The following is a 17,139-nucleotide window of genomic DNA, read 5'->3' as shown; positions in this document are numbered from 1 at the left end:
GAGGGGAGGGGAGGGGAGGGGAGGGGAGGCAAAGCTCTGGGAGCAAAACTTCAAGGAGAATTAGGGGAAAAATGGAAAAAATGCTGCTCGTAATATTTTCCTTAACACGGGGCCATTTTGTTTAAACATATCATCATCCTATACCACAGTTTGGCAAAGCTTACATATGTTTTTTTGTTTTTTTTGTGGTCGTTGTTTGTGACACATTCTGCTCAGCGTCGCTGCCAAATTGTTATGAGTAAGAAATACTCAACACACAGCTTATAAAGAAGATTTGAATGATCTGTTATTCAGCACTTGCAAGGCCCACTCAAACTATTTCTAGCCTTTCTTTTTTTTTTATCACTGCAGAGAGCTTCGGTAATGCCAATATTATTACAGTGCAGCATGTCCCACCTTTGTTATTCTTAGGTTTATATAAGAGATTGATTTTCATTCTGCGTGTCAGTGAGAACGCAATAAGTAAAAAATATTTGTACCGGCGCGGGCTAAAACACAATTTATATCTCTCGTTAGGCCGTTGCGTGGCTGTAATATTACATTCCTCCTGGCAAAGAAAAGGAATCGAGGACACAAAGTAGCATGGGTATAATCAGTCCACGCTGGCAGAGAATGCATGATAATTATAAACAAAAACTGTGTCATTCCCCGCGAGGAAAGCAGCTGCTGGGGTGACGGGCGATGCTGAACATGAATATGGATCACAGGACTTAAGATCTAACTGATGCAACCGCAGTTCTGTTCGAGATACTTCAAACGGGGAAAGGGCAGTGGTGCGGCGGGGCAAGCGAAATGAAGCAATGTTTGCTGAAGCTGCTGTTACATTGGGGAACTACTTTATATTTTTTCCCATCAAGCAGTCAAAAATAGAAAGAAGAAGAAAAAAAAAAAAGAATAAAAGAAGAGCCGAGAAATGAAAAAATGTTTGATTCTCCAGACAAATCAGGACGAGTTTTGAACAAATAAAAGCTTCATTTGCTGCTGATAAAGTCGTAGGTTTCAATCTCGCTGGGCTGAACAGAACCACGCAAGTCTTGTGTGAAGTAAAGACCACTCGGCTTTTATCAGTTGGCTATATTTTACACCATACGCTAAATTGAGCTCGCCAATGTTCATGTTTGAACCCTCTCCTCCTCTCGACCCCCGGGGTAACTTGACACAGTTTTATAATTTAGCCCCGAGAAGATAAACGGCCATTACTGCTAACAAATTCGTCTGAATCCAAAAGGTCAGAATCAGTTTTCGACTCATTAACATTTCACAGATGTGCAGCGTCGCTTCTGATGTGTCCACAGTGGTGGTACTTATCCTAATAAAGGTGGATTTAATATGTTTTTGTATCGCGCCTGTAAACAGCGGGATGACTTTACTCAGCAGCTGTGTCTGAGTGTGCAAACATTCACGTGTGTGTTTGTGCCTGTAAGTCAGTAAGACGCCCTGGAGGCCTTATTCACCTGCCAGAGTGATGTAAATTACTTAGCTCTGCTGTTTTGAAACAAATCACAATCAAGTCTCCAAGCAGCAATTCCGGCAGAAATAAAAGTCCGCTTCAAACCGAGTAAACCTTCATGTGAAGAACATTAGAAATCTGGCTGGCTTAGAGCGAAGGGAGGAGAAAAAAAAAAGGAAAAGAAGCAGAATTCCCTTCAGCTATGAAAATAAACCTTTAGCTTAAATGTGACTCACAGAGGAATGGCATCATTGAGCCAAGCGAATGAGCAACAGCAGCCACAGGATGTTGGTGCTGCTATTCATAACTTATTTTCCTATGCCTAAAACCATTTTCCCTTCTGGTCTCACCTCTGCTGCTCTCTTAAAATGCAATTACCTCCTGGCAAATTTACAGGAAAAGAAAAACAATGACTTTTGACCAGAGGAGCCATTATAGCGAATGTCACACCGATTCCGCAACAAGAGCCTGCTGAGATACCAAGCAGAGGAAAATTTACAGAGAGATGAATCACTTTATTATTATTTTTTTTTCTCTCTCTTTCTGTTGTTGTTTTAGCCCTGGCTTTAAAAGAAATGTGAGGTTTCATGAGAAGCGAGGGTGGCACAATGAATGGCAGATAAAACATGCGAAAACTGGCACATTCACAACTCTTCGCTGGAACCATAAAATTCTTTTTTTTTTTTTTTTTTTCTTAAAGGTGTGACTGATTACATTTCAGCAGAAGTCACTGTTGATTATAAACAGAAAGTCTGCTCTGGGGACGAAATAAAAAGGAAAAACAAATCGGAAGCTAAATTGGAAACCAAAACATGAATTGGAGTGAATGTTTTTTAAGTCCTAATAAAAACAGCAAAAGATCAAAAAACGTGTTGGGCCTTAATTTATTTCGCAAGCAGAATTCATCAACTAGTGTGAGAGCTGAACACACAAATCTGTACTCTCCACTCATCCATGCAGAATGTAGCGCAGACCTGCTGTATAAATATAATACAGTCATAAACCTGAATATTAATTCAAAATCAACACAAGTGACAAGATAGACTGATATAGAAAGCAGTCTCTGTCTTTCAGCGCTGAACGGACAACTAAAGATCCTCAAATGTGATCAGTTTAAACATTTCAGGACAAAATTCTTTAAGAAATAAACTGTTTATACTTCCTAAACAAAAAAAAAATAGTTTACGTTTTTCACAAAAAAAGCACAATATTGACAAACAGGATGGTCAAAATTAATAAATCTTAAGTACACGCATAATTTTTAAGTCTTTCCCTAAGTCTTTCCCTGCTAAGTCCTAGTGCCTACATTTCCCACAATGCACCTGAGGACGTGGGCTGTGACACAAGCAGCTGTTCGTGTAATGCAACTCCACTTCCTGATGAGCTCCAGTAGATTTAATACATGTACCTTACTTCTTTTTTTATATATTACACTTCATTTTACATTTTATTTTGACAACTTACTCATGTTCACACCCAGCCTAAACGATTTATTGATTATTCAATAAATAGAAACTGAGGAGTAATTTACAGCTCCTTGCTGAAGTCATTTCAGAATTCCAGCTTCACACATAGTATTGTCTTTTAGTTGTGGTCCAGATGTTTATTACTGTTTTTTAAAATTTATTCCTACTATTAATAACAATAAATGATCAGTTGACGACTTGTTTATCCAGTTTACTACAGTTTCAGTCCCTAAAGTGCAACAGTGCTTTGTTGCCACAGCTGATGCTGCTTTGCTTAGAGATGTAAAAAAACTCCAACTACAAAGACTCAATGAGCTCAGTTCTTTCCACCCTAACACCCCCACATGTGTATTTAATATATTTAAATGTGTAACCACAGTGACTCAAGCGATGAGATTATTTAGAGCACTTCCTTTACACAAACCTACGAGACTGGTAGAAAAATCCCCCAGTCTGAAAGCAAGAAATTAGACGCTGTTTTTATTTAGCTTTGCCGCTCCGCTGCAGTTTTAATTTAGGATGTTTAGCTTTTATATAATTAAAGATTTGAACATTTAAAGTAGACTTAAACATCTGGTATGAGGTGAATCATCTTAACAACTTTAGGAGATCAGGAGAGAAAAAAAACCCAACTATTTGGATGTTTCAAAATGCAACCCTTCAAACATCATAAACAACTTCTGTAACAGCTGCTGCAGATGAGGTCACGAGTAAACATTTCTCCAGCTGCCAAACTCACCAAACTCGTCACAGATGCTCTCATTCTGCAGCAGGGTGGGGTGCTCGAAGGTGTCACGGCAGTATAGGATCCGCGTGCTCCCTCCCAATGCAGCAATGCCGCCCAGCGCCAGCACCGTGTGGTCTATGAGCAGCGAGGACGGCTGCTCCCGGAGCCGAGCCAGGACGGAGCGGTAGCGGCAATACTGCGGGTAGCTGAGGACCAAGACCTTCCGGCCGTCCTCCTCCTGGCCTGGAAAACACAAGAATTCAAACGATTAGGAAGGGATTCCATGTAGGTCAATTTACTGTACTGGGAAGGTGTGCAGAAACAGGAAACACGCCACCCCGCCTCCAACCCAAGCGCTCCTGTAAGATTTGTAGAGATGGGCACTTAATTTTACAGGACACATTTATTCCTCCATCTCTCTCCAGGTTTTATGACCAGTCTCTCTTATAGATCATTATTTGGCTACTGTTACTTTCCAGCACATCTACTACCAATGTGCTGCCAATACGAGCTGCTATGAAAGTAATGATTGTGACTTTTAGTCAGTTCTGACAGATTTATGATCAATCTGAGGGAAAAAAAGATCCTTTCAGTAATTCCTGGAAGGCTCTACATGTGTTGATTTATAACCAGCAACAGCTAGATTTTTTTCCCCCTCTCCTATAAAACCATTATTAATCTGTTTTAGTATCTTATATTTTTATACAACTATTTAGAGGAAATACATCACATTAAGGAAGTGAGACGCTATTACGCTGCTGTTTCACTCTAACTTTAAATAGTTTCACATCCTTTCCCCTGTAGTAATAATACACTGACTGACAGGACAGCCTTTTAGACGTGTTGTAAAAATGTATTATGTTGTTAGGCAGCGTGTTTGAAATGCATGACCTGCATTGCTCTCGTCCTGACAGGAGGAATGTGAAAACAGCTCAAAGAAAGATGATATTTTGCTTGACTAGTTTCTGGAACGAGCTAATTTGTGGTGGGAAATCGTCAGGGCGTTTGAGAGCAGGCATGTGTGGATGGGTGTGCGCGAGCTCGCACACTGACCAACGTCACAACAGAAATAAACTTTGTACATCTTGTTTTGTTATCAGTGCAGCTTTGCTTTGGCTGCAGTGAAATGTGCCTCCAAACGGCGCCTCCATTACATTTTATTCCACTGACGGCGCGTTTATTTGATTAATAAATTATCATGTGTTAACATGTGTAACAACTTGCTGGCAAAGAAATGTCTGTCTTTGTTTGGAGAACCTCAGGACAGGAAGTACACGCTGAACCAATATGATAAAAGCAAAAGAATGAGCTGATAGACAATCAAACTGGTAATGTTACACCAGCAGCGTGCCACAAGGACGGCACTACATTTGTCCAAAAAAGGCCAAATGCAAACAGCTGAAGCTAATGGGCTTTTTTAAAATTTTTAAATAAATTTTCCACTTATTTGGTAATGAAACACAAAGATGAAGGGATCACAAATAATTCAGAGGGACGAATAATTGTATGTGAAACACTAGTGATCAGTCCATGAAATAGTTGTTTAGATATTTCAGTGGTGGTCTGCCTGACAGGCTGCCGTCGCTGCGTAATAAAAACACCACGAAGCAGAAGGTTTTCGGCTGGGAGTTTATTATTCCAGGGTAAAATAAATAAGATTAAATCTACACAAATGCATCTCACGGTGATGCAGCGATAACACACATTGCTACAGAATTTTAAAATCACAGCAATCCAAAAATAAAACAAACATAAAATGCTCTAATATTTTAGTTTTATGCGTTCATGACCTTTTCTCAGTACACGGAGAATTAACAGAAAGTTGGCTTTTAAGGGTAAAGGTCAGGAATAAATTCAACATCTTGTTTTTAATTAAAAGAAAACATATCACTCCAAACGCAATGTTTATAATTATTTACATGCAAATAAAGTTAAAAGAAAGAGTTAAGGGATGCATTTTTGGTTTAGAAAAAATATAAAGAAGTCATCCTGAAAATGTAAACAGGACTCCAGTGTTTACATTGGAAAACCTCACTGGTCCAGTAAATCTGATGGGTTTTTATCTGCCTAAGCAGCACTAAATCTTCCCAACAAAACACAAACAGAAAACTGTCTGACTTTACAAGATATATATATGTGACTGGATATTTAAATAACTGTAATGTTTTATCAATCGTTGAGCCAAATTCAAATATTTGCCAGTGATAGCTAATATAATGGATCGTAAATATGCAAATGACTGCAGATTTTTTAAAAAAAGGCGATACAGAGTGGAACAGCTAGCAGATAATAGCCAGCAGTTATTTGGATGTAGTTTGGGCATGCCTCCTGCCTCTTTTCATCTCCATATGTGCTGTTTAGCTGCAACTCAAACACCATCATTTAAGCACTACTTGGATACAAACAGACTGAAAATGGGAGCCTTCTAGTTCCAAACCCTTGTCCTCTATTTACAAATTCTGCATACTTGCCTGCATTTATTTACACAGATTATCATTTAGTGATATGTGTCTGAGACCTTTGTCCCTAAATGCTTCTTATCTTGTTCTCTGCAGCAATATTTAGGCGAGTAAATGACTCATTAAATCAGAAGACACCACCGCACAGTCTCGTAGCATCCTCGGCGTTGCATCAAATTCATATTTTCAATACTTGTTCACTTTGAACGGGGTGATTTTTTTGTTTGCGCACAAAGCCGACTACACGGTTCAACAGTTGATGAAGCAGAGTCAAGCAGTCTGAAACACAATTTTACATGAATTATTCACCATCCTGTCTGCTTTTACAAAGCTCTTGGACATGACATTCATAAGTATTTCTCCTGGTAAGTTAATATTTCAAGGAGTGGCTAACCATCAAGTTTTTGCTTTGTTTTCTTTAAGACGTAGAATGTTGGGAGATTTAAAAATAGACCCCTTTTTTTGCTTGGTTTTTGGTGTTTTCTTTCACGAGGCTGGAGGCTCATAAAAATCACTGAAATGTGCAGCAGGAAAAGGACAGGAGGGACGCCATTCACAGCATATTTACAGCAGCTGCATTCCCAACAATTAGTGTAATTAGTTCCACTGTGCTCCGATACGAAGACCACTTCAAAAGAATGATTAAAACCATTCAACCAGTGCACCAACGCACACACAAAACCACACAAACGCGCCGACACCTTAAGCCACAAAGCTTGCAGATGCATCGCCACACGTTTCCTTACAATCACCCATCTCGCACTGCAGAGACACATTTATCCAAGATTGCGGCATTTGTCATACGCAATTACAGCTCAGAGGTATGGAGCGGGCTTTGTTTCCAAATGTCACGGATTTTATTGTGAGCGGTCACCGTCAGACTCTGCTCTTTCTCCCGAGGACCCTCACAGCATTTCACTTGATTAGATTCAATTTGGAGAGAGCGCCACAGGGCATTAATAACTGTACAAAGGCGTTGTAAAGTATGCATGCCGGTGTGTGTGTGTGTGTGTGTATGTCAGAGGATGTACACTTGAAAAATTTCTTTTGTTCTTACAACCCAACCTTTCAAAATAAAAGACCTCCTCATCTCGGGTATCTCTAACTGGAGTCGTGGCCGTTTCTCCTCTCTAGTGGGATCTTTTTATTGCCCGCCAGCTAAAGGGTGAAGGTGGACGACAGTGTTTTCGCCTGCGTGCGTCTGTCTGTTTCCAAAATACCTTGTGAGCCACAAAACGCACAAACTTGAATCAAAACGCTCAGAAAGCAATCATTCGATTCCCAACTGACAAACTTTTGGAATCAAAACACAACACGAAAACGACTTCTAACTCCATCGGTTTTGCAGATACTGAGCTGAACTTGGACGTGGTAGTAGCTGAGACATACTCTGAGTGTGACATCTCGCAATATCGCATAACACCACGCACATGATTTACATTCAACTCCATTATTTCTAAAAATAAAACGATCTTAGTTTAAAACTTGAAGGTGGCGGGCGACATGCATTCCCTCCAGCTCCTCTTTCTCTTTGTGTGTCTCGTTGTGGTGGTGGTGTAGCATGTTGATCAAGCCACTGTGGTGTGGCAGATTATTTTCAGAACACGCTGTAAAGCTCCTGACCTCGTAAAATACAACAGCGTCAGGGTCATAACGGCTCTACGGGACAGCTGACGTTGGAGCCATTCAGTCAGTGCAGCACTCAATAAATGCTAACACACTGCAGCCCGCTGTAAACTGAGAAAGAATAGCAGCCATTAAACAGTATGTCGAGTGCAACACATGTTCTGATTAAATGTATTACACCTAATGAGTCACTTCGGTTATTTTACCCTGCTACAAAACTCGCTGTACTGTTCCTGTCAAAATAATTACCCTAAATGGCGTCATCATGTTGTCATCAGGGTTATTTCAGCCCGGGCTTCTTATTACAGAAACACAGTGTTACAAAGCGAAGGGCGTGCACAATAAAAGACAGGATCATTTGGCACCTCCTGCTCAAATTGGACTCCTTTTTTTAACGGATCTGATTGATTGTTGCTTCAAACGCGAGTGACTGTACTCCTTCGTTGGACACTTCTTGGACCCAATCCTACATCTCCATCATTCATTTACCTGCTGTTACTGGGCCTCTCCCAGCCATTTTATTTTCGCCTGTTTATGATTGTTTAGGGCGGCCTCTGTAAATATGCATAAAGCACAAAAAGAGCTGGATGACACTTGAAGAGATGTTCTACTTCAAACACCATTTACACTTTGTTCTCTCTAAAATTGCCTTTATATTCATTTGAAATCCTTTTATATAGGCATTTGTACGCTGAAATACACGATCACTACCATATCCAGGGGCGCCACCAAAGATTGCTGACCCTCCATTGGCCTCTTTTGCCGTTGTGCCGTTTACTGCCAGTAAAGTTTTGTATATTTAGGTAATTATTTTGCTCATGTCTCACACTTCCAGCTTCTGATTCCAGTTCTTTCTTTCAGTTTTGATTTGACAAAGACCTCCATCGCTTTTGTTGCCGTTTGGTGTTTTTTGCCTCGACTTACTGTTAGTATGAGTCGCAGCAAATTAAAGAATACAATGCCGTGTTTTGTAATTCAGACTGTGACGAGCGTGTCACGACCCTGAGCGTTTTTGTGGCTGCTGGTTTGTTTTGTGTTATTCTTTTTTGTCAGTGGGTTTTATTTTGTTGATTCACTCCATTTTGTCTTATTGTTCCTTGTGTTTTATTGAGTAACTCTCTTGTTGTTTTCCTTTTTCTTTTTTTCTTTTTTTTTTTTGCCCTGCATCATTTTCCATTTCATTCCCTCAGTAAGTCCTGCTCCTCATCTCCCACCTGTCTCTCATTTACTAATCAGAACAGCTGCATTTACTTGTTCTCATCGCTCCCAGCCTATTTAACCTCCCTGTTCTCAGTCCGTTACACTGGTTGTGAGCTCCTCGTTGTTTAACTCTTTTGATAGTTTGTTTGCTGCCCTGTCAGCTTTTGTTGTTGTAATTAAAACCCTTATTTTTACTATAACTAGTCCTCGTGTCAGTCTGCACTTACCACATCCTAATCCGAACTAATTTTCCACAGAATAAAGCTGAAAGAAACGTGACTCTGCAGCTTTTGTAATTTGCCTTTCTAACAGAAAAGATTTTAGGATTTCAGACGCGGATATTCTCTGATTACAGAGTAGGTCCAGACATTATTTTACAGCTCGTTCAAGAAAGTTTTGTTTTGTCTAAAGGTTTAAATCACTTAAGGGTAAAACATCGTCTAAAAGCCTTCCAACTTTTAGTGAAATTCTCTTTTTAAAAAACAAGGGTTTCTTTCTTTATTAAGAACACGATGATAATGTAAATAAAAGGAAACTTGCACCGAATTTAATAAAAAGAACAAACTAAGCTGTAACATTCAGTGAATTAAAATAACTTTCTTTATGAATTCAATCAGGCTTAACGCAATATAAGCTTCGCGGGGCTATTTTAAGACCCGAGGATATTTGAAGTCTTGATGAACACAGAAGCTAAATTAGTATTTCAAAACAAAAGCTAAAGATTTAACCCCTCGTTTGTATTTTTTTATGCTTATTTTCTTCTTCAAAGGCTAAAGTTTAATTGCACAGGTTTAGGTTTTCTCCCAAACCCCCCCTGAGGTAAGAGTTTAAAAAAAAAAAAAAAAAAAACCTTTGGTCTGAAAGGGTTAAGGAGACATATTGCTTCATCTGATTGTACTGATTTCCTGACCTGCAGGCAGTCTTTGTTCTCTACTCACAACAGTATGAAAATCAACTCGCAGCGACTTTAAAGTTGCTAATAATACATTTGGAAATCCATCACAGAGAACAAACGTGAAACAAATGTAAGGTTTAACGTGAGCCATGATGAAAGATACATCTCTCTTTATGTCTTCCAAAACTTAATTTCCACTGAAACTTGCTCATCATGAAAATATTTTGGCAACTGACTTTTTTTTTTCTTTGTGACAGGCATCGAAACTTTAACTTCTCCTTGAACACATCACTGAGTTTAAAGACACACAAACTACTCCCAACTGGGTCTAAATCACCTCATTTTAAAGAGGTGATTTTAGCTTTTTAAGCTTCTTTATTTATAGCTCGTTTTTTCAGCTGTGTCATTATTGGAACTACGTGTTTCTCCGAGTAGCAGATTAAACTAGAGAAATAGCAGTTTCTGCAAAAACAAAGCATAAATGCTGAGTGCTGGATGACAGCTGAAACTGAGCTGTTAAAGCTAAAAGAAGCAGGACACCAGCTAAAAGCTAAGGGAAGCAAAATGCTTACTGAAAGCTAAAGTAGCCAAGCCTAAAAGTAGCTAAACATGAGCTTAAAGAATCTGCAAAAATTGCGGCTAAAGGCTAAAACTGGCAAAAGGCTAGCTAGAAGCTAAATTGTAGCTAAATGCTGGAAGTACGATAAAAATAGATCAAGTTTGAAGCAGATTTTAAAGAAAATATTTGTTAAAAAAAAATTAAATTAAGTCTCAGCTCCCATCTCCTGAATGAGCCGAGCGTTTTGATAAATGAATGGCTAAAATAGCACAAAGTGTGTAAGAGTAGCCAGCTTGCAAAATAGGTACGGAATAATAAAAAAACTGGAAAATAATAGTGTGAACGCTGACTCAGCATTCACACACACACACACACACAAATATGGTGTGAAAAACATGATCAACGGAGCTAAAATCCCATTTATTTATAGGTACAACTTCCGCACTATAATATTGTGTTGCTTTTTGTTATTAAGAAGAAATATTATGCCCTTGTTTTACAAATTCTCAGTAATTCCCAAGGTCTTATTGATGTGTCTTTTTTGCTTTAAAGAAAAAAAACGATTATAAAACCTGTTTATTTCCAGCCCGCTCTCAAGGTTAGAGTGAGACACTCCAGTTCACTCCTTTCTTCTCTTCATTCAAGGTGTGTGTCGTTCAGAGCTAAACTATTGTGCAAACTTAAATTTGGACACAGATTTAACCCTTCAAACATGTTTTTATTACACGAGAGAGCGAAGCACCAAAACAAAAACACTCAACTCTTTGGGTTTATAGTTTCTTAAATGTAATAAACTAACAATAAACCTTTAAACACAAATTTAATTTGATCTGTTGGTGCTAAAAGTATGAGTGACTGTCAGCTACTACCGCACCAAGTTTGAGCTCATTATGTGTAAAACTGACAGAATTATAGTTTTTCTGCGTTTGTTTGGGTTGATTAGCTGTGGCTGCCATCTTGAATTGGACTGGTTCCAAAAGGTAATGAGTTATAGAAGGGTAGCCTTTGCTTCCTGAGATTTTTATTAAAATCCAGCCAGTGGTTTATGAGATATTTTGCGAAGAGGCAAAAGAACACATGCATGCAGACGCAGACTACATGTCCTGGTGTCGCAGCACTCCATTAACAAGCGTGGAACAAAAACCAGAACATAAAGTAATTAAAAACAAGCAACAATTGAAAACTATCAGCTAATTTCTCCCTGATGAAACGGGTTTCGACTTTACAGGCTGAGGTAAAGTGAACTGAAGCTGAAGCTGGGTGGAGATAAAACAAATATTTCAAATTAAAGCCACTTGCGGCCCGTAAACCAAAGCATCTGAGCAGAGCATCTAAATACATCTGCAGCATGTTTGTGTTTTGTCTAAAGGGAAATGCTCCAATGCCGAACACAAGTAGGGTATAATTAAGTGTGAAAGCACGTAAAATACAACCCAGTCCAGTAAAGTCTCATTCAAATGGAAATCCTCTCCTGCTGTAAACGACACTGCAGCCGTCCACACAGCAGACTGCTAAAGTCATTAGCTGCGGCTGCTGTCAGGAGACACTCTAAAAATAAAGGATTCAATCGACTCCGGCGCAGTAAAGGCAACACGCTGTAACACGTGTCCAATTTTAGATCATAAATATGACAAAATTATATTTAACAACACTGGATCTGATATTTTAAGGGGAGGACGTTGCAGCGAGGCAGCTCTTTCTTTGATTGGATAAAGAAAAGTGCACGAGAGAAACAGGGGTGGAAATAATGAGAACAAACTCCGATGCTTTGTGACACTAAAGAGAATTAATTTCTTCTTCGTTTTTTTGTTTGGTAATTACACCAAAGGAAGAATTTCTCTTTCATAACGAGCGCGACAAATTACTCATCATAATCAAAATCTCGGAAATGTGGCAGGCGACATGAAAGTCATTAGCTGAGGTTAAAGCAGCGGCTGCGCTGAATGAGAAGCTATCGCGGCGTCAGATGAAACATCCCTGATATCAGGGATGTTTCAGAAACAGAAAATTAGGAGGGTTATCTGCCGCTGCATCTTCTGCTTCCTATCAGATAACTCCTGCCAGGGCTTTGAAACTTTGCGACTAAAACAATTTGTAATATTAGAGCTGCTAACAATTAGGAAGAAGAAGAAAAAAAAAGCATGTTATTTGTTTTCAACCAGGCTTAAAAATATTCACAACTGCCCACAAACCCTGACAAGATCTCCCAGGCATATGGGCACGTTTCTGCTGTCAGAGACGAGCAGGAAAAAGCTGAAAACCATTCCTCTTGTGCTCTGTGTCAGCCGCCGTAGTCCTTAAATCACTCATTCGCCTCAATTTTGCTGTTGTCAACATTTCCACATTATCTGCTCGGCCAAGGAATTTACTGGATCCCCCCGCTGCTTTTGTGGGCTTGGAGAGAAAGAGCGATGTAGTGCAACTCGGAGCCAACACTGTCACTTTCATATTCCCCTTTCTTCCTTTGAACCGCCCGCCGCTGAACGGATTTTAATGAAACTTTCAGGGAACAATCAGTGGATGAACATCGACAGCCGATTAACTTTTGGAGTCAAACCGACTCGGAGTGGCCACCGCGGCTGGTGGGCCAACACACACAAAAAAATGTCCGTAACTCGGCCAGTTTAACAGATACTGAGCTGAGATTTGGTGTGGCGGCAGCTGAGAGTCATACGCAACGCATACTCTGAGTGTGTCGCAATGTTGTGTTAGATCACGCATAACTAGGTTTATCTTATGTTGAGAAGTGACAAAGAAATGGTCCAACTTTCTAAATAACGTAACTGCGGCTTGAATGGTGGTGGATGTGTTTTTAAAGAATGCTGGACCCCTGATATTTTTAAGTTTTTACTTCAAAAAGAGGTCAAACATAGAGAGAGTTACATTAGTAGGGGGTGGGGGGGACGACAAAGTGAGGCAGAGAGGAGGAGGAGGATCATGATTGGTATTCTTACTTCATCCTGCAGGCTCTCTTCTTCATGCTTTGTATCGATCTCTGAGGTTACCCTGTTTCCATTTAGTCTCTTCTCATAATATATAACACATCTCTGATTCCCCCCTCTCCTCTCTTTCTCACTTTTCAATGACAGTGAGAGGAGAGGAGAGGAGAGGGAGGGGAGAGGAGGGAGGGGAGGGGAGGCGGGCAGCAGGCGCCCATTCCCACTGTTATTGAAACATGACCAAATATGTTTTAAAGAAAAGGGGGACAGCATCTGCCAGAGACGCCGAGATCTGTGGGGAACAGAAGGAAAGGATGACATAAAACAAAAAGGAGGAATAAAATTTAAAAAAAAAGCGTCCGTGAGATTAGCGTGATTCACTGCATGTCCAATCTGTGAATGACTACACTACCTTGGATAAAACAAAATGTGTCGGAACATTTTGCTAATTGCAACCCGAGTCAGCGCAGTAAACAAAAATGCATTAATCACAGGCGAGGATGCGGCGTCGATACATCACCGCCACGCTGTAGTAAAAACAAAGCGGCGTGATTACACAAACACAAAACGCTCAGTTTATTCTGCTCAGATCGAGTCAAAGCCGGGATAATATTTCAAAATTTGTTTAATGGATCTGCGTAAAATGGCATACTGTGTTTGCAAATGACTCAGAGGCCATCCGTCATCAGTCACACGGGCTGACTCGCCTCTCTTCGGTTCATTATATCAGCTGCAAGCTGTGCTCACAACACAACGCACACAACAGACTCTGGCCTTCAGAGGACATCAAAAAATCCACAATCATGTCGTAATTAGTATTTTTTTTTTTCAGCTTGTTTTGAAAAGAAAAATCAAGTATAAAATTAATGGCCAATATCTCCTGCTGCATTTGTTCCAGAGTTTTAAACTGCGTGGAGAATTGTAGATGTTTTGGTCAAACCTTGTAATCGACGTCATGTGTAAATTCACGTGATATCGTGAGACCCTACTTGACCCATTAATGCTCAGCGTGTACGTTTGGGAATCAGTCTCAGCTACTACAACACCAAATTTTAGCTCAACATGTGTAAAACCGACTGAGTTGTAGCCATTATGGTGTTGACAAAGTTCAGGTGGCTGTGGCGGCCATCTTAAATTTGGTTGGCTTCAAAATTTAATCAGTTTGTTAATGTACAGGTAATAATTACATACTGAGAATTTCATTAAAATCCATAAAGTGGTTCATGAGATATTTTGCTAACAGACAGATAAATAAACTGGCTTTAAGATTATCACCCCTTCGCCTTCGGATGCCGGGAGAACTTAACTTAAGTTAACAAAATGTACTGTTAAATGTTAAGTTTTAACATAAGAATGTGTTATTTAAACTGAAGATTGACTAAAAATGTAAATAAACTTTGTTCCTGAAGCGGAACGCCTGCTTTCAGCTTCTTTCAGGTCATGCTTGTGGTTTTATTCTTCACATGTTTCCGTCTTGTAGCTCAGAAATCAGTCTGAACATCAGCTGCTTCGTTTTAAAAGCAAACAGACACAATTACCAACTAAACTTTGGGCCGTTTTGGGACATCGGGTGAAAAAAACAACGAGAAAGTAAATAAAGTTTTACATTTACACTGAAGCCGAAACATGACTCTAACTGAAGTTAGCACCTTTACAGAGAGAGATAAAACATGGCTACAGCTTAAACATAAAAATAGCTTTAAACAAATGTGTTTTTCCACAGTAACAACTCTGCTGCAACTCAAATTTTACTCATACCAGTGTTTTTTTTCCCACAGATTTCTCAGCAGCATACTCCGCTTCTTTGTTGTCAATTTGTAAACACAGTTTGTTCCAGACATTCATAATTTCACCAGCTTGTTTAAATTTTGACAAACCCGGTTTGGGATTTCTGTCCAGTAAAGCAGTCTGATGTTTTCGTCTGCTGAGAACCAAAGACTTGAATTGACAAGCCGAGGGCCGAGCGAAGCTACGGCGCTAACAAACAACCTGGAGGCAGGTTTTTTTTTTGTTTGTTGTTGTCTGGAGGTGGAACCTGGGGCAGCAGCGGAGCCGTATTTAGTTTTAAATATGTTGTTTGGGGCCAGTTTTTAAGCAGGCAAATCAACTCATCAGGAATTCGAGCTGATCGCGTCAGCCGCAGTGCAGAGCGAAAATATGACAAACCCGACTTTTACATTCACACGCTTAATTATTCCAAGGGAGTCACATTCCCACAAAAGGGCACTAACACCCAGAGGAAATGTTGCGCCGAAACGGTAAAGAAAACAGAGAGTGGGAGCGTGATGGTGAGAAATGCAGCCCTCCATGCATGCTGGCTCCTGTTCTTAATTATAGTACGGCACAAAAAGTGTCTCCTTCATTGCAGCAGGGTGGGGCTGTGGCCCGTCAAACATATAAATATATGTTGTTTTTTGTTTTTTAATGAACGCTCATATCACTTTCACTTCAATTAATCCAAGCGTGGGGCACCGGGATTAATAGTTACACATCCCAAAAACAAGCCCTCGTCAACACGAGAGAGCAAATTTCACTCCGTTTCTACCCAGATGTTTTTAATGTTGATCACCACATTTAAAAAAAGAAAGCACACACACACACACACACCCCTATAATAAATGTTGTCAGAAGAGAAGAGAAGAAAAGAGACGAAACAACACAAGCACTTTCCTCCGGTTGATTTATGTGATTCTATTACATTAAACATTCTTTCCCCTGAGCAGGCTCAGCTCCCTAGCAACCACCGCTTGCAGCCCTAATGTGTCTGGACCGGGGCCAGGAGGAGCTGGCTGCCTTATTGATTGCCAGATTGAAAAGTTTGAAATTTAATAGGTCCTGTAATACAAGAAGGAATTATTCACGGGGCTTCCTCATCTGAAACACAAATTGGTTCTTTTGAGGATCTGCAAAAACAACAGAAAGCTTTGTAACGAATTAAGTTTTGGACTAAAATCATCTTGTTTGGTCTAACCTTGAAAATAACTTTGTGCGCAGTCTCATGTCACGCTCAGAGTACGTGTTGTGAATGACTCTCAGCTACTACCACGCCAAATTTGAGCACAATATCTGTAGAACTGACTGAACTGGAGCCAGTTTTGTAGCGACCATCTTCAATTCGACTGGCTCCAAAAGTTAATCACGTGTAGACATGCGTCTGCTGGTTATTTCCCGAAAGTTTCACTAAAATGTGTCCATCTGTGCACAAGATATTTTGCTAACACGCAGACACGGGCAAACAACGCGATCGCTCCGCCTTCGCCTCGTGTTTGTGTCGACGGGGCGGTCCTAAACGCCGGTCGCTGTCTGGTCCCTGGCTACATCCTGACTAATGAAAGACTGCTGCTGGGTTTTGGGGGTCAATCCACTTATAGCGCAAGTCAATTCCGAGAGTAGGAAGAAGGAAAATAAAGCCGCTCTGCAAGAACCCGGAATGTGCAAATACCACAGGGAGCAAATTTAATCAACTCTCTTTAGTCGCAGAAAAACAGCTGCTTTTAGACTAAATAAACAAAAGAAACGGAGCATCTCTGCGCCTTCACAAACGAGCCTAAACGCCGCTACACCCAGGTGACGATTCTCCAGCGGCGTCGCAGGCCACTCTCGTTTGTCACGCCGCTCAGGTCCGACCCAAAGTGAGCAGCTGTGATCGGGGATCTCAGATGTTGTCAGCGACAGAGAGGAGCACTTCAGGAGTTTCTTTTTCCAGCAGACCTTACATATCCGTCTCCTGCAGAGTGAAACGGATGACATGTTTGCCTTTAAATGTATCTTTAATGGGACAAGTTCCCATTTGAGTGAGTTGTGCAGGAAGGTTAGAG

General features: G+C 40.3%; 1 protein-coding gene across 2 annotated transcripts in view; it reads right to left on the bottom strand.

Annotated features, from left to right (window-relative positions):
- Nucleotides 1-17,139, bottom strand: part of arid5b (AT-rich interaction domain 5B) — an 87,369-nt gene that overhangs the window by 44,322 nt on the left and 25,908 nt on the right. For both annotated transcript variants that reach the window (XM_017431534.3, XM_017431542.3), the window contains exon 4: nucleotides 3,656-3,886. In XM_017431534.3, the coding sequence (XP_017287023.1) occupies nucleotides 3,656-3,886 (231 nt within the window). The remainder of the gene's footprint in view (nucleotides 1-3,655; nucleotides 3,887-17,139) is intronic.

This window comes from Kryptolebias marmoratus, linkage group LG22 (genome assembly GCF_001649575.2).
Source record: "Kryptolebias marmoratus isolate JLee-2015 linkage group LG22, ASM164957v2, whole genome shotgun sequence".
NCBI classification, from domain to species: domain Eukaryota; kingdom Metazoa; phylum Chordata; class Actinopteri; order Cyprinodontiformes; family Rivulidae; genus Kryptolebias; species Kryptolebias marmoratus.
Note: the sequence above shows the minus strand (reverse complement) of the source record. Positions and strands in the feature narration are given on the sequence as shown.